General features: G+C 41.6%; 1 protein-coding gene across 1 annotated transcript in view; it reads right to left on the bottom strand.

Annotated features, from left to right (window-relative positions):
* esyt1b (extended synaptotagmin-like protein 1b) overlaps window positions 1-7281 on the bottom strand; it is a 35178-nt gene extending 27897 nt beyond the window's left edge. Inside the window, exons 1-7 of the mRNA XM_084128157.1 lie at window positions 7179-7281; window positions 6620-6979; window positions 5574-5615; window positions 3888-4022; window positions 1952-2025; window positions 457-529; window positions 271-360 (exon numbers count right to left, since the gene is read on the bottom strand). Of these exons, the coding sequence (XP_083984283.1) occupies window positions 271-360; window positions 457-529; window positions 1952-2025; window positions 3888-4022; window positions 5574-5615; window positions 6620-6973 (768 nt within the window). The 5' untranslated portion in view covers window positions 6974-6979; window positions 7179-7281. The remainder of the gene's footprint in view (window positions 1-270; window positions 361-456; window positions 530-1951; window positions 2026-3887; window positions 4023-5573; window positions 5616-6619; window positions 6980-7178) is intronic.
* Window positions 7282-13494: the final 6213 nt, after the last annotated feature.

A 13494-nucleotide genomic window follows, 5' to 3' on the forward strand; every position in this document is an offset into this window, starting at 1 on the left:
CTTTCAGTTAAAACTTGTTCAGTTCAAACATGCATTTTAGTCTGGGACTAGGCTTAAGACTTGTCTGTAAAACTGAGGGATAGTGTAATGTCAAAAATGTTTTAAGCTCGAAAGAATCATCTAGTCAACCATTATTTTTCATAAACTCTTGAAAATAAAGGTTCTTTATTGGCATCTATGGTTCCATGAAGAACCTTTAACATACATGGAATCTTTCTGGTCCACAAAGGGTTCTTTATAGTGGTGAAGTACGTGTTTAGAGACACTCACGGGTCTTTGGATGAAGAACATGGTCACAGCACCCACGATTGGGACGTCACCAATCAGTGGCTCCAAAATCACACGCATCATTCCATGAAGCTGAAAGAATGCAAATGGAATTATCTCTCAAGTTTCATTTCTATAGTAGGACCATGTATCAAATGTACTGTAACAACTCGCAACACATAATCTCACCTGTATTCCCTTCACACCAGCCTTGCAGAAATACCTCTTCACCTCCACGTTTATCTCGACATCCCCCACGTAACTGAAAAAAGATGGCGGAGAGGAAACATTAGGTTGCTTTTAACTCTTTACAAATTTAACCATTCTGCTGAATTTGTTCCAAACAACTAAAACTTGATGTAAAACTAAACAAAAATGAAGTCTTTAAAGGTAGGGTAGGTAGGATTTTTCTAAAAAAAAAACATTCCAAATTTGTTTAAACTCTCTTTATATACCAATACATAATTAAAATATAAGTACTCTGAAAAAGAGAGTATAAAAATCGAGTGTCTGTAGACCTCTCACGACTGTTGTAAACACAGCTAATTATTTCCATTCACTCCACCCCCTCCCTTCTGGGCTCCTTCCAAAGCCACGCCCCCAAAACACATGAATGCGCGACGCCAAATGCTCAGGCTCAGGAAGACGCATTTATTTACCTGAGACGAGTGGAGAGGAAGGAGCGCAGTGTCTGCAGTGACATCATGTCAGAATCACATGTAATAAAATACCTAACTTTATCACTATAAATAGAAACAAATAATATGGCTTTTAGTACTCACTATCAAGCTAGCATATCGATACTGGTAAAGTTTAAAATATATTTTGTTTGATTCGGTAACGAGCTATATTTAGGCTATAGGTAACGAGCTATATTTATAAGGCAAAGCTAAAAACAGGTTGCATTGATACACGTTTTTCCATTACCATCAGTTAAACCGTGATGAAGGTGAATTTCGTGTAAGAGTCATAACATATTCGGTGTTTTGCATGTAAGAGTTTACATGATGAAAACATTGTTGACTCTGATGAGGACTAACGTTACACTCCGGTGACAAGTACCGCATCGTCGGTTCAAGGACAGGTCCGGGGTCGAGGGCGAAGCAGAGGAGGTCGTTCAAGAGTGCGGGCAACCAGGGTCCGAGGAAGTAGTTTTTGCCTTGTTTGCCTTCGCTGACTGCATATGCAGGTGCTTTGAATTTTGAATGCTCTTTTTCTCTGCCATAATTTTACTCTTCGTAGGTTCCACGCCTCTCTTGCACTCCCCTCAAATCAAACGGGTGCGCGCGCACATGGGCAGATCTAGCAACAGTGGTGGTAGCCTTGGTTGCGAGAGTGAGTGACAGTCGCCCAAACCAATCAATTGTTTCGTCCCGGATGGAAATAATGAGCTGTGTTTATTGCAGATTAAAAGGTCTACAGTCACTCGATTTTTAAACTCTCTTTTTCAGAGCACTTACATTTTAATTATGTATTGGTATATAAAGACAGTTTAAACAAATTTGAAAAAAAGTTTTTTATAAAAATCCTACCTACCGTACCTTTAAATAGGATATACACTTCTCTGAATAAACAAATCCGAGTTGGCTGCAGTTTGATGCTCTTGTTTTGTCAGCTTGTGAAATAGACACAATATCGATTATTACACAAGACTTTTAAGTCAGTAAATAGATGTATGCGTCACCTGATGTAAACGTCAAGCAGAATTTGACCTTTTTCATTTTCTGAATGAGCCTTTACTCCAACCACCTTCATCGGCTGTAAAATAAAGAAAAGTTCTGTTGTAGAGGATAAAAATATGCAGCCAAAATTCTAATATAGGACAATCAGTTGTTTCATGCATAAATTATTCCATAACATTGTAATATAGTATTTTTTTAGGTCAGTAGATTTTAGGTTAATATTAAAGTAATTTAACAACATATTTGCTTGTTCATGGTTCTCTGATGTTGGCTAATGGTCACATGACAAATTATCTTTTTAGTGCTTTAATTTGATTGTTTAGATTTTTTAATTATTTATTTATTTTAATTTGACATTTTATGACTTCATTATTAGCTTTTCATTATCAGCTCATAAACACCCAGCAGTAATAATTCAGTAGCTATTTGTTAATGAGCAAGATTTTAAAGGAGACATATCATGCTTTTAAATCGTTCCTTTTTACATATAAATCATAAATTTGTGGTCTATATAAAGCGGAACTGCAATGCTTGGGTCTGAATTCCTCATTATTATAGCTCCACAGGCCCCTTTTCTACCCCTTTTCTGATGTGCGTCTGAGAGCAACTCGTTTTGGTTCGGTCTTTTTAAATGCAAATGAGACACTTCATACCCCGCCCACACTCGGTTCAACTCCACCCCGTTCGGCCATTTTTGTAGTTTGATAAGAGATACGATTATCTAGCGGCACAGAAACTTTTGGACATCCAAGATTTGTGTCAACACAGAAAACATTTCATCATTGGATAGTTTTTTTTCGTTTAATTAAATTGTTGTTTTATGTCAGCTGAATGTCCGGAACGCTTTTCAGAGAAGATAAGGCAACTTATTTAGCACAATTCACACGGTAATTCAGGAAAAACATATCTCCGAATGCTCCACATGAAACTTTGGTCTTCCGACCTTTTACCACCGTGTCGATTTATTTTGATCAATATGTGCGAGGGAGAGAGAGCAAGACAGCGCCTAGTTTAGAGACGGTGAAGTCTTGTTTACACTTTCGCCTGGCTCCGAAGAGAGAGAGCGCGCGCGCGCGACCGGCTCTCTCTCTCTCTGCTCGTTCTTTCAGTTCATCTACATTACTCACCGATCAAATAAGACTTTGGCGGGACAAAAAAATCGCTTTGGTGGGCGCTAAAACAAGTTCAATGCAGGAAAAATCCTGTTGTTGCTGAAGTAGTTATCCTTGAAGTGCTTCGCGTTCGCGCACACATAAATGACTTTATGGGTACATTTCCGTGAAAAATAAAACTCAACCAGGCACTTCGAAGAGGTTCTGATGCTGGGAGACGGTGTAATGAAGCGTGTGGGTTACTACATCCAACATACGAACATTTTGACTTACTCTCTCGTAACTTCTGCATCCTTGAGCTTAGACTACAAAATCACAGCGAGAGATTAAAATGGCGGATTGCTCGAAGTGTTGGGCCGGGAGTCGATGTCCTTATTTGGCAGTTCCGCTGCAAATACTGTGACGTTATTGTTCAAAAAACGTAATAGAGAATAGAAAAATCGGAACAGGTTGCAAAATATGACCAAAACAGAATATAAAGATATCAACGAAGCACCTGAAGAGACTAATTTCAACTTTTCTGTACTTCTAAACACTCCAAATATACAACAAATGCATTTAAGGGCTAAAAAAGTGGATTTAGCATGATATGTCCCCTTTAACAGCCTTATGTCCTTCAAATCACATTAACATAAAAATGTCACTCTTGTCTTGACAGAAATGTTTGCCATGAGACATCAGACGAGTTTATTCTAACAGAATGCATGTTCAGACATGTTTCAAGGGCAGTGGAGCCTCTTTTAATCTCCTACTGTACTGGGATGAGATCTGCAGGAATCTGGAATATTATTTATTGTGTAGCGGTGTGTGTGTTTCCATGTATGACCTTGCCACCAAAGTCTATCTTGGTGAAGCTGAGAGTCTGTAGATGAGTGCTGGAGCCGCGGATGGATGGAGCAATGGTTTCCATAAGCAGCTTCTCCAAATACTGACCAATATATGGCCAGGCCTGCTGGATAACCTTGAGAAATAGGAAGAGAAAGAGAGTGTCATTTTTATTTGATATTAAAGTCACCCTGAAATCAAAAATGGACTATTCTATTGTCATTTTTATGGAATATTGTAGTATTTATTATAAATAGTTCATCCGTGCACATCTTTTTATTTTTTTATTCATGTGCCCTCATAATCTTTAGTCAAAACAACTTCCCCTCCCTCTTTCATTCACATCTCATCTCTTCTCTGATGACGTGTTTACTGGCGTGAGGGCGGGGCACCCTGTCACTCACATGAGATCCACCAATAGGAAGCCACAACCAGCCAATCAATTCCCCATGGACAAAATCAAGCCCCGCCCTACATCTTTTTACATCTGACCAATATTCTTTCCTACAGAGTGGAATCAATAAAATTCCTACCAACCCAGTACTTTGATATGTATATACTTTACGAAAACTACCATGGTATTAACCATAATTCCATGTACAAACCCTGTATGTGTAGTGAGATTGGGGGACTAGAGATCTGACGCAGTTCTTTCTGTTTAATGCCCATGTCTGTTCTCTGCTCTCCTTGACGCTGTTTACACCGTGCCATTTGTGTTTGCCTAGTTGCTATAGTGACTTCTTGTTTGCGGATGTTAAGATGTGATAACAGAAGCTAAAGTGCCAGATGCCGGGGCATTTTTCAGATCGTTTCATTACATGTGCAAACCACAGATTTTAGAAATAGCAATGTGACTCACACACAGACCACATGACCACAGGATACGAAGGGGGGAGAGTCTCAGCTGGAATAACTGCCAGCGTAAAATGTCTGCCTCGTGAATCACTGATAAAGTCAGGCCTAAATATTTGTGTTCTAATGATACACCGCGGCACTGTTATAATCAATCTACTACTGCAACAAAAATAAGGATAAATGGTGTCAGGAAGGGATATATCTCTATCTGCTCCTCCTTTTTCTGTCTCTCAGTGAGTGAATCTCATGAAGAAAGTTCATTTCATCCCAAAATCTAAAATATATATATAATTTTGAATAAATATTATTTTAGTACCATTAATACTTAATGTAATGGTAAAGCTAATAACTTTTATAAGCATTCAATGTATTATGTTGTCTTTTATTATTACTTGATTTTAATTTCCATTTTTTTGTTATGCATATTATGTAGCCTATACTAATTGTATTTTCTTTTAAGGGGTTTCATCTTTAATCTTATGTTATATTATAGTATTGTGGTGCTTATTGGAGTATTATTATTAAGTTTTGTTTGTTTTTTTGCTTTAGAGATGCAAGACATTAAAAATTAAATTTCCTGGGAAAGCATGTATTGCAACTGATCTAATAATTCAAAGGCAAGGAACATATGTTGGTTGAATTAGTGTTTGGTTGAGAATGGATGTGTAATGATAGTATATAAAGCTTTTGTTCAGCAGGCGTGTGGGTGGTCACTGGCAGCTGTTGTGACATGAGGGTGGGGTCATTCATCTGATGGGTGGATCAGGAACACATGGGATTACAGGCTTGATGTTAATAAACAAATGTAAACCTAAACTGTTTGCTGAATTACCTTGTTTAGCCATTCAACCTTCTCCACATCTGGGAAGTTAACCTGAAATTATAAAGAAAAAACAATAACAGACTTCTAAGTGCAAAGACTGTCTATGCTTATGAGCTGTACAACAAACTTTAACAGAGGATGTGGTTAAAAAGAAGAAAAAAACAGCACACGCAGCCACCTCAGTCTATCATGTGTTTTTTTTCTTCTCCATTTACAATATTTCCTTCTTAAATAATACATACAATGTGCAGTGTAGAATTTGATTTGTCTTGGATAATTTTTTCCCCATTAATAACATGCATAGCTTATTTTACCACATGATAGCCATGAGACATGGCCAAATATAGTATAAACTCTTTTATGGAAGCATACTGAGCACTTGGGGAGGAGATGACAAAGCAACAATGTATTCAGAGTGATTTGGACGATGGGAATTTTGCCAAGTACGCAGTTACTAGTATGCAGTACACCACCGATACAGCGCCACCAACAGGTCTAAACATGTCCTCTAAATCTGCAGACCACTCCTACTCTTTAGCAGCATTCGGGAATCAGATTCATTCATTATCGAATCGATTCGTTCAAACAATGAACTGTTTAAAAAAAATGATTCGTTCCAAAGAGAAGTAATCGCGAGGCTTTTCTTTGTGTGTGTGTGTCTCGGTAAAATAGTTTTTTTTTCTGTAAAATACTGCTGTTTTCACTATTTTGTCGATTAGGTTGCGTCACATATTGTGGTTGTTTATAATTCTTAAATGTAACCCTCCTCAGTTTGACTTCTATGCGAAGAGATTTCAAAAGCCGCACGACTCTGATTCATTCAAATGAACCGACTGGAAAAACAAATCGTTCGCGATTCGGACATCGCTACTCTTTTTTTTTCTTTTTTTCTTTTTTTGTAGCGAGCGATGCAGTTGTGTTTTACATAAAATCACTGAATATTTCTCTCTTAGTATAAATATAGGTGGACTTATTCAGAGGTTATGCATTAATAACAGTGCTGGAGTGTTTATTTTTATTCACCTATCAAAAGACGCACTTTTATGCATTCTTACCCAAGAAGGCAGGTCTCCTCTACTTCTAAATGATTTGGATGATATGTATTCTTGCTCATCGTTGAGTAACTGTATAGCGGACCTCAGTCTCGCCTCCTTCGCCTCACGAGAATGTTTCCATCCTGCGTAAACCATCATCCCAAACACCACCAAACTAGTGCTCATGCGATAGTAACCAGCCAGGTAAACAGGCAACATGGCAGTGAGACATTTGCCGAAAGTCCATAAGATTGCCTTGGCGTCCAGTAATTTCGTTTTAGGGACGTCCATTTCTCCCGATGAACTGTCCTGGGCTGGTTCAGTCTTCTTTTCCGAGTCCGAGTCATTTTTCGGCCCTGAATCAACGTGCGACATTGTGGTCTGTTGGTTTGAAGGCAAATGTTTTCAAAGTCAAGATACGATTACAAATGCAGCGATTTGCAACTCAAATTCAACATGCGCTCTTGATTGAAAGTCACGTTGCATTGGCGCATGGACTAGTGAAAATCTGCAGATGAATCGGATGCCTGATCACTGCAGATCAATAAGTCAGTCAGCCCGAGAAAGAGAAATAGCCCACCTCACAGCTTTTACCCTTCAGGCATGACACTCTTTTTCCTTCTTGCAGTTTGTCAGTCTGAAATCTCTGGCCTGCACCGTTATAGAGGCAGATCACGCCCACAGAAAACGACGCAGTTGTAAAAAAGGGGCGAAAACTTTTAGTTGGAAGCTGCAGTAGGCAGTTTGTTCTTTGAAAGCTTCTAGCTTCACAAGTCTTGGGTCAATTCTGACTAGCCACAATTTAATTTAAATTACATGTAATGCAGTTCCGACTGAATACTAGATGAATGATAATAGTCTAATTAAATATGTCTAACATAAATCTAATAGTCAAACTAATGTAATATTGTTTTCTACACGGACCGTCCTTGTTATTTACTATAGTAATAATAACTATAAATTAAACATGCAACTAACCCTAAACCAAACCCTATCGTAAGTGCATGCAGTTAATTAATTTTACTCAGTACTACTATAGGAATAGTTCACTTAAAAATGAAAATTCTATCATCATTTACTCACTTGTTTCAAACCTGAGTAAATGATGAGATAATTTTCATTTTTAAGTGAACTATTCCTTTAAATGTATAATTACACTGTAACAGGGACAAATTAAATTAAAGTGTAATCGTAATAATTTGCACACAAGGTATCTAATGACATTTTTACTAGTTATAATTCAGGGTGACTATAGCCATGATGAAATTGTCTGACCAAAAATAATTTAAAAAATCCTAAAGGAATAATTGAACATATATCCGAATGCAATCAAACAAGAGTTTGACTAGTGTGGGAATGCAAATGTATTAAAATGTTTAATTTAGGTTTACATTGAATTTAGCATGTTAAGGTTAGGTATAAATTATGATTATCAGAGTTTTCTAGCAAAAGACTCTGGTCAGTCCTGTTCCCTTTCAAGGCGGTCACTTCAACATTACGTCAAAGACGTATATGGGAACTCCCTTCCTCCTCATTTTCACTGAAATCTTATAGGCTAACGCCAGCTGGAGACAGCTGGCCAATTGACGCGAAACATGCAAATGCTGACCGGTCCGCGGGCAGTATAAATAGCATGGGCGCGACAATTACGTCAGAATCTCTTTCTTCACGCTAGAAGTCTTATCTGAAGTCATCGTGGAAGTTGCAATAGAGGTTACTCACCATGTTTCCTCCCCGCATCCGATGGCTGCTAACTTACATGCCAGATATGTGCGGGTCCTATCGACTCGCTCTACCCTAACAAGTTCAACCGAGGCCGCACTCACGGACGACGGGCATGTGCCGGACAGTGCGCGCCCTCAGGGGAATAAACCCGGGAATCCGCGGGGATGAGGCCCACTGCCGCCAGCAGGCCGCTGGTGGGCCCTCTCCCGCCCTAGGACGAGTACGCTGCCCGTCGCCACTCCGGTCCTCTTCGCGGGCTCGCTAGAAGGACTCGACGCGATAGCCCCTGTTGATAGGAATACTTCAGCCCGGTATCTCAGCCAGGCTACTTCAAGAAGACTCCGTCTTCCACGGCGTCCCTTGGTAGTCGTGCGCAAGACGCGCGTCTAGAGAGACGAGGCAAAGGCCATGGCTCCGTGTCTAAAAGGGAAAAAAAAAGTACGGATGCTATAGATCTCTAGCAGAGAGGTCTCTAGCCGCCTCGCTCTGACAATGGAAGTGCACAGCCGCAATCCGGTGAGTGTTGTTGCGCAGTCGTTACCGCTTATGCTGTTGACGCTGGGCCTACGTAACATTACATTTTGATGTGCTTACAGCTGATGTTGCCCTGTATCCTTCAGTGCAACTGGCCATGCTGATTTAACTACATATTCACAGTCGTTGTCGCTACGCCACTGACGCTGTGTTTATGTTCACACTGCTCACTGTTATGTGCTATGATTTGTGCCGTTATATTGCCCTGTATCCTTCAGTGCAACTGGCCATTCAACTACGTATTCACAGTTGTTGTCGCTACGCCACTGACGCTGTGTTTATGTACTCACTGCACACTATATGTGCTATGATTTGTGCCGTTATATTTTGCCCTGTATCCTTCAGTGCAAATGGCTATTCTGATTACAACATTCACAGTTGTTGTGCTGCCACTGACGCTGTGTTTATGTACACTGATATGTGTGTGTTATGCTTATGCCGCGATATTGCCCTGTATCCTTCAGTGCAATTGGCTATTCTGATTACTACGAAGACACAGTTGTTGTGTGATGCAACTGACTCTGTGTTACGTACACGCGTCACACTGTTGTGTTAGGATTTATGCCACTATATATTGCCCTGTATTTTTCAGCGCAAATGGCTATTCTGATTGCTACACAGCACGTAATACCACGTATTCAGTTGTTGCGCGATGCATCTGACGCTGTGTTTAAGTACACACTACACACTGATATGTGTTATGAATTTGCCGTATATTGCCCTGTATCCATCAGTGCAATGGCGATTCTGACCACTGCGTATTCACAGTTGTTGCGCGATGCAACTGACGCTGTGTTTATGTGTACACTACACACTATATGTGCTATGAATTTTGCCGTTGTATATTGCCCTGTATCCTTCAGTGCAATGGCTATTCTGATTACTACACAGTACTTATTCCAGTTGTGGCGCGATACAACTGACGCTGTATTTACGTACACATTACACACTGATATGTGTTATGAATTTGCCGTATATTGCCCTGTATCCTTCAGTGCAATGGCTATTCTGATTACTACACAGTACGTATTCACAGTTGTTGCGTGATGCAACTGACGCTGTGTTATGTACACACCGCACTCTGTTACGTGTAATGATTTATGCCATTATATATTGCCCTGTATCATTCAGTGCAATGGCTATTCTGATTACTACTCAGTACGTATTCACAGTTGTTGCGCGATGCAACTACGCTGTGTTTACGTACACACTACACACTGATATGTGTTATGAATTTTGCCGTTGTATATTGCCCTGTATCCTTCAGTGCAAATGGCTATTCTGACTACTACGTATTCACAGTTGTTGCGCGATGCAACTGACGCTGTGTTGTACACACCGCACTCTATGTGTAATGATTTATGCCATTAGCCTATATATTGCCCTGTATCATTCAGTGCAATGGCTATTCTGATTATTACACAGTGCGTATTCAGTTGTTGCGCGATGCGACTGACGCGGTGTTTACGTACACACTACACACTCATATGTGTTATGATTTTTGCCGTGATATATTGCCCTGTATCCTAAAGTGCATATGGCTATTCTGATTACTACGTATTCACAGTTGCTGTGCGACGCAACTGACGCTGTGTACACACTACGCACTGATATGTGTTACAATTACGCCGTTATATATTGCCCTGTTCCTTCAGTGCAACTGGCTACTCTGATTACTGTGTATTCACAGTTGTTGTGGGCTGCCACTGACGCTGTGTTATGTACATTGCTATGTGTCTATGATTTATGCCGTTATATATTGCCCTGTATCCTCAGTGCAATCGGCTATTCTGATTAACGACGTCGATGTCGCTATGCCTCTGACGCTGTGCTTGTACAGCATCAATGTAACTATGCTATCACGTTGCCCTGTATCCTTCAGTGCAACTAGCTATCCTATCTAACTGTGCATAGTCACAGTCGTCGCCACGGCGACTTGCGCTGCATCTGTGTACACACTGAAGCGTTATGCTGTTATGTTGCCCTCAACGTAACTGACCATTGTGTTTGAACTCCGCTTGTTCATGCAGTTCGGTCGCTTCGATGACTAGCGCTGCATTATACACACAGATGTTCTAAATGTGCACACTGATGTGTTATGCTGTTATGTTGCCCTCTATCCTTCAGTGCAACAACCAGCTGTCCTATCTAACTATGCATATTCACAGTTCTGTCGCTACGGCGACTACACTGCACTTATGTACGTACAAGGACGTGTTTTTGCTATTTTGTTGCCCTGTTCCTTCAGTGCAAAACTAGCTATCTTAATCTAACCGTGCATATTCACAGTTTCTGGATATATGTACGTGCACGGATGTGTTAGGCTGTAATGCTGCCCTGTTTCCTTCAGTGCAGCTAGCCATCCTGATCTAACTGTGCATCTCAGCTATGGTGACTTACGCTGCGTTATGTACATACATGGATGCACTATTCTTACGCACTTGTGTTATGCTGTCATGTTGCCCTGTATCTAGTGCAACTAGCTATCCCAGTCGAACTGTGCATGTTCACAGTCTCTGTCGATACGGCGACCTGCGCTGCATTATTGCACATGGATGTGTTCATGCTGCGGTGTTGCCCCGTATCCTTCAGTGCCTATACTGAGCTACTGCGTATAGTTGGCGCTACAGCGACCGATGCTGTTACGTACAGGTGCTACGCTGTTATGTTGCCCCGTTTCCTTCACTGCAACTGGCTATTCTGTACTAACTCGTATACTCACAGTTCTAGCTACGGCTACGACTGTGTTTGTGTACTTCTGAGGTGCTATGCTATTATGGGGCTATTATCTAACTGCGTATATTCACAGTTGTTGTCGCTACGGCCACTGGCACTGTGTTTATGTACATTCAGTTATGTGTTAAATTGCACTTCTGTACATCGGCTATAGAACATCGGACTATGTTCTACAAGGGAGTGTCAGTTTCCTCGTGACCCCCTTGCTGGCCTATCATCCCCGGTTCACGGACCTGAGAGAGTTATGGGCCCCCCCCATGACAATCCCCCTCAGTAAGGTCCTGCTTCTACAGGCGATCGGCACGATTGGCACCCCAGCCCCAAGCTGTGGAACCTTCTTGTGTGTCCGCTGTTGGGTCCTTCGTTTGAGCAAGACACTTCACACTAATAAGTGCTGAGAGATCTCCTTGAGAAGGACCTTTCCACCTGTTCTCGCCCCAGCGAAGCACTTGGAGACCTACGCTCATTCTATTGAATGATGTTACATTGTCTCGGACCTAGTGACTGCAGCGTCACTCTCCGTCCGATACCAAACTGCGTTCCGAAGACGCTTACACCGTTCAGAGCACAGATTTATCCTTGCCCGCCTTCTGCTGAAGCTGTCAGCCTCACATGATGCTGATGCTCAGAGTGCTGTTAGCCTTGTAAGGGCTTTGCGGATGTACGTGGACCACCAGGCAGCAGTCTGACTAGCTGTTTGTGTGCTTGGTGGATGGTACTAGGGACTGAGACTTTCTCACTGAATTCGACGCTTTTCATGTGATTTAATGCCTACGGGATATAGGTATGCTGGCTGTCTTCTCAGAACACGTTCGCCAGGGGTTCAAGTTTTATGCACTGCCTATAGCGTCGTGGGTTTGGTGAGTTTTATTAATGTACTCATGAACTGTTTCCACCAGCTGTGCAGTAGTCTGCATTATGCAGAGTTACCATTGCTGCTAACTCTGTGTTATGACTATAATGTTACATAGCTGTTTCCGCATTACACAGTAGTTTTCAATTTCTGTTAACTCTGTGTATGGCTATAAGGTTATGCAGCTGTCACCGCTATTGCCGTCGACACTGTGTTAACTCTTGTGCTTGAGTGCTTATGGTGTTGTGCTGCCCTCCAGTGCAGCCTTCGCTTCATTGCATTGGATATGCAACTTGGTAGGTCGGAACAGACGTTTCTTGGTCTAGCTTCGCCATCAGTTCGAGTGCTCCTAGCGGCGCTGCTGGCTTAGAACTGTTGTCTCTCGTGGGAGTGTAGCTTGACCCCGTTTAGGGCTTATCTTCACTGCTCTCACGGCGGGATTCTATACAGTTCCCATATACGTCTTTGACGTAATGTTGAAGTGACCGCCTTGAAAGGGAACGTCTCCGGTTACTATCGTAACCTCGGTTCCCTGAGAGGCGGGAACGAGACATTACGTCAGCCGCCGTGCTCGCCGTTTGATCAGCTGTGCTAGCGTTCAGTCTTGATTCTGACGTAATTGTCGCGCCCATGCTATTTATACTGCCCGCGGACCGGTCAGCATTTGCATGTTTCGCGTCAATTGGCCAGCTGTCTCCAGCTGGCGTTAGCCTATAAGATTTCAGTGAAAATGAGGAGGAAGGGAGTTCCCATATACGTCTTTGACATAATGTCTCGTTCCCGCCTCTCAGGGAACCGAGGTTACGATAGTAACCGGAGACGTTTTACTGAAACTCTTGGAGTTTGTGTTTTAGCAAGAAAGTCCAGCCAGTCCTGTACTCGGGTCTCAGTGTTTGAATAGATATGCTGAGTGGATTAGGGTGGGCAATGCTCTCAGTCTAAAACCGGTTCCTAAACCGTCTTTTTCGGTTCCTGCCCCTAAATGTATATAAACTGTAAGAGAACATTCACGTCAGGCTTGGTGACTGCAGCTGCCGACGGCTCGTGT

This window comes from Abramis brama (genome assembly GCF_963993115.1).
Source record: "Abramis brama genome assembly, chromosome: 11".
In the NCBI taxonomy this organism is placed as follows: domain Eukaryota; kingdom Metazoa; phylum Chordata; class Actinopteri; order Cypriniformes; family Leuciscidae; genus Abramis; species Abramis brama.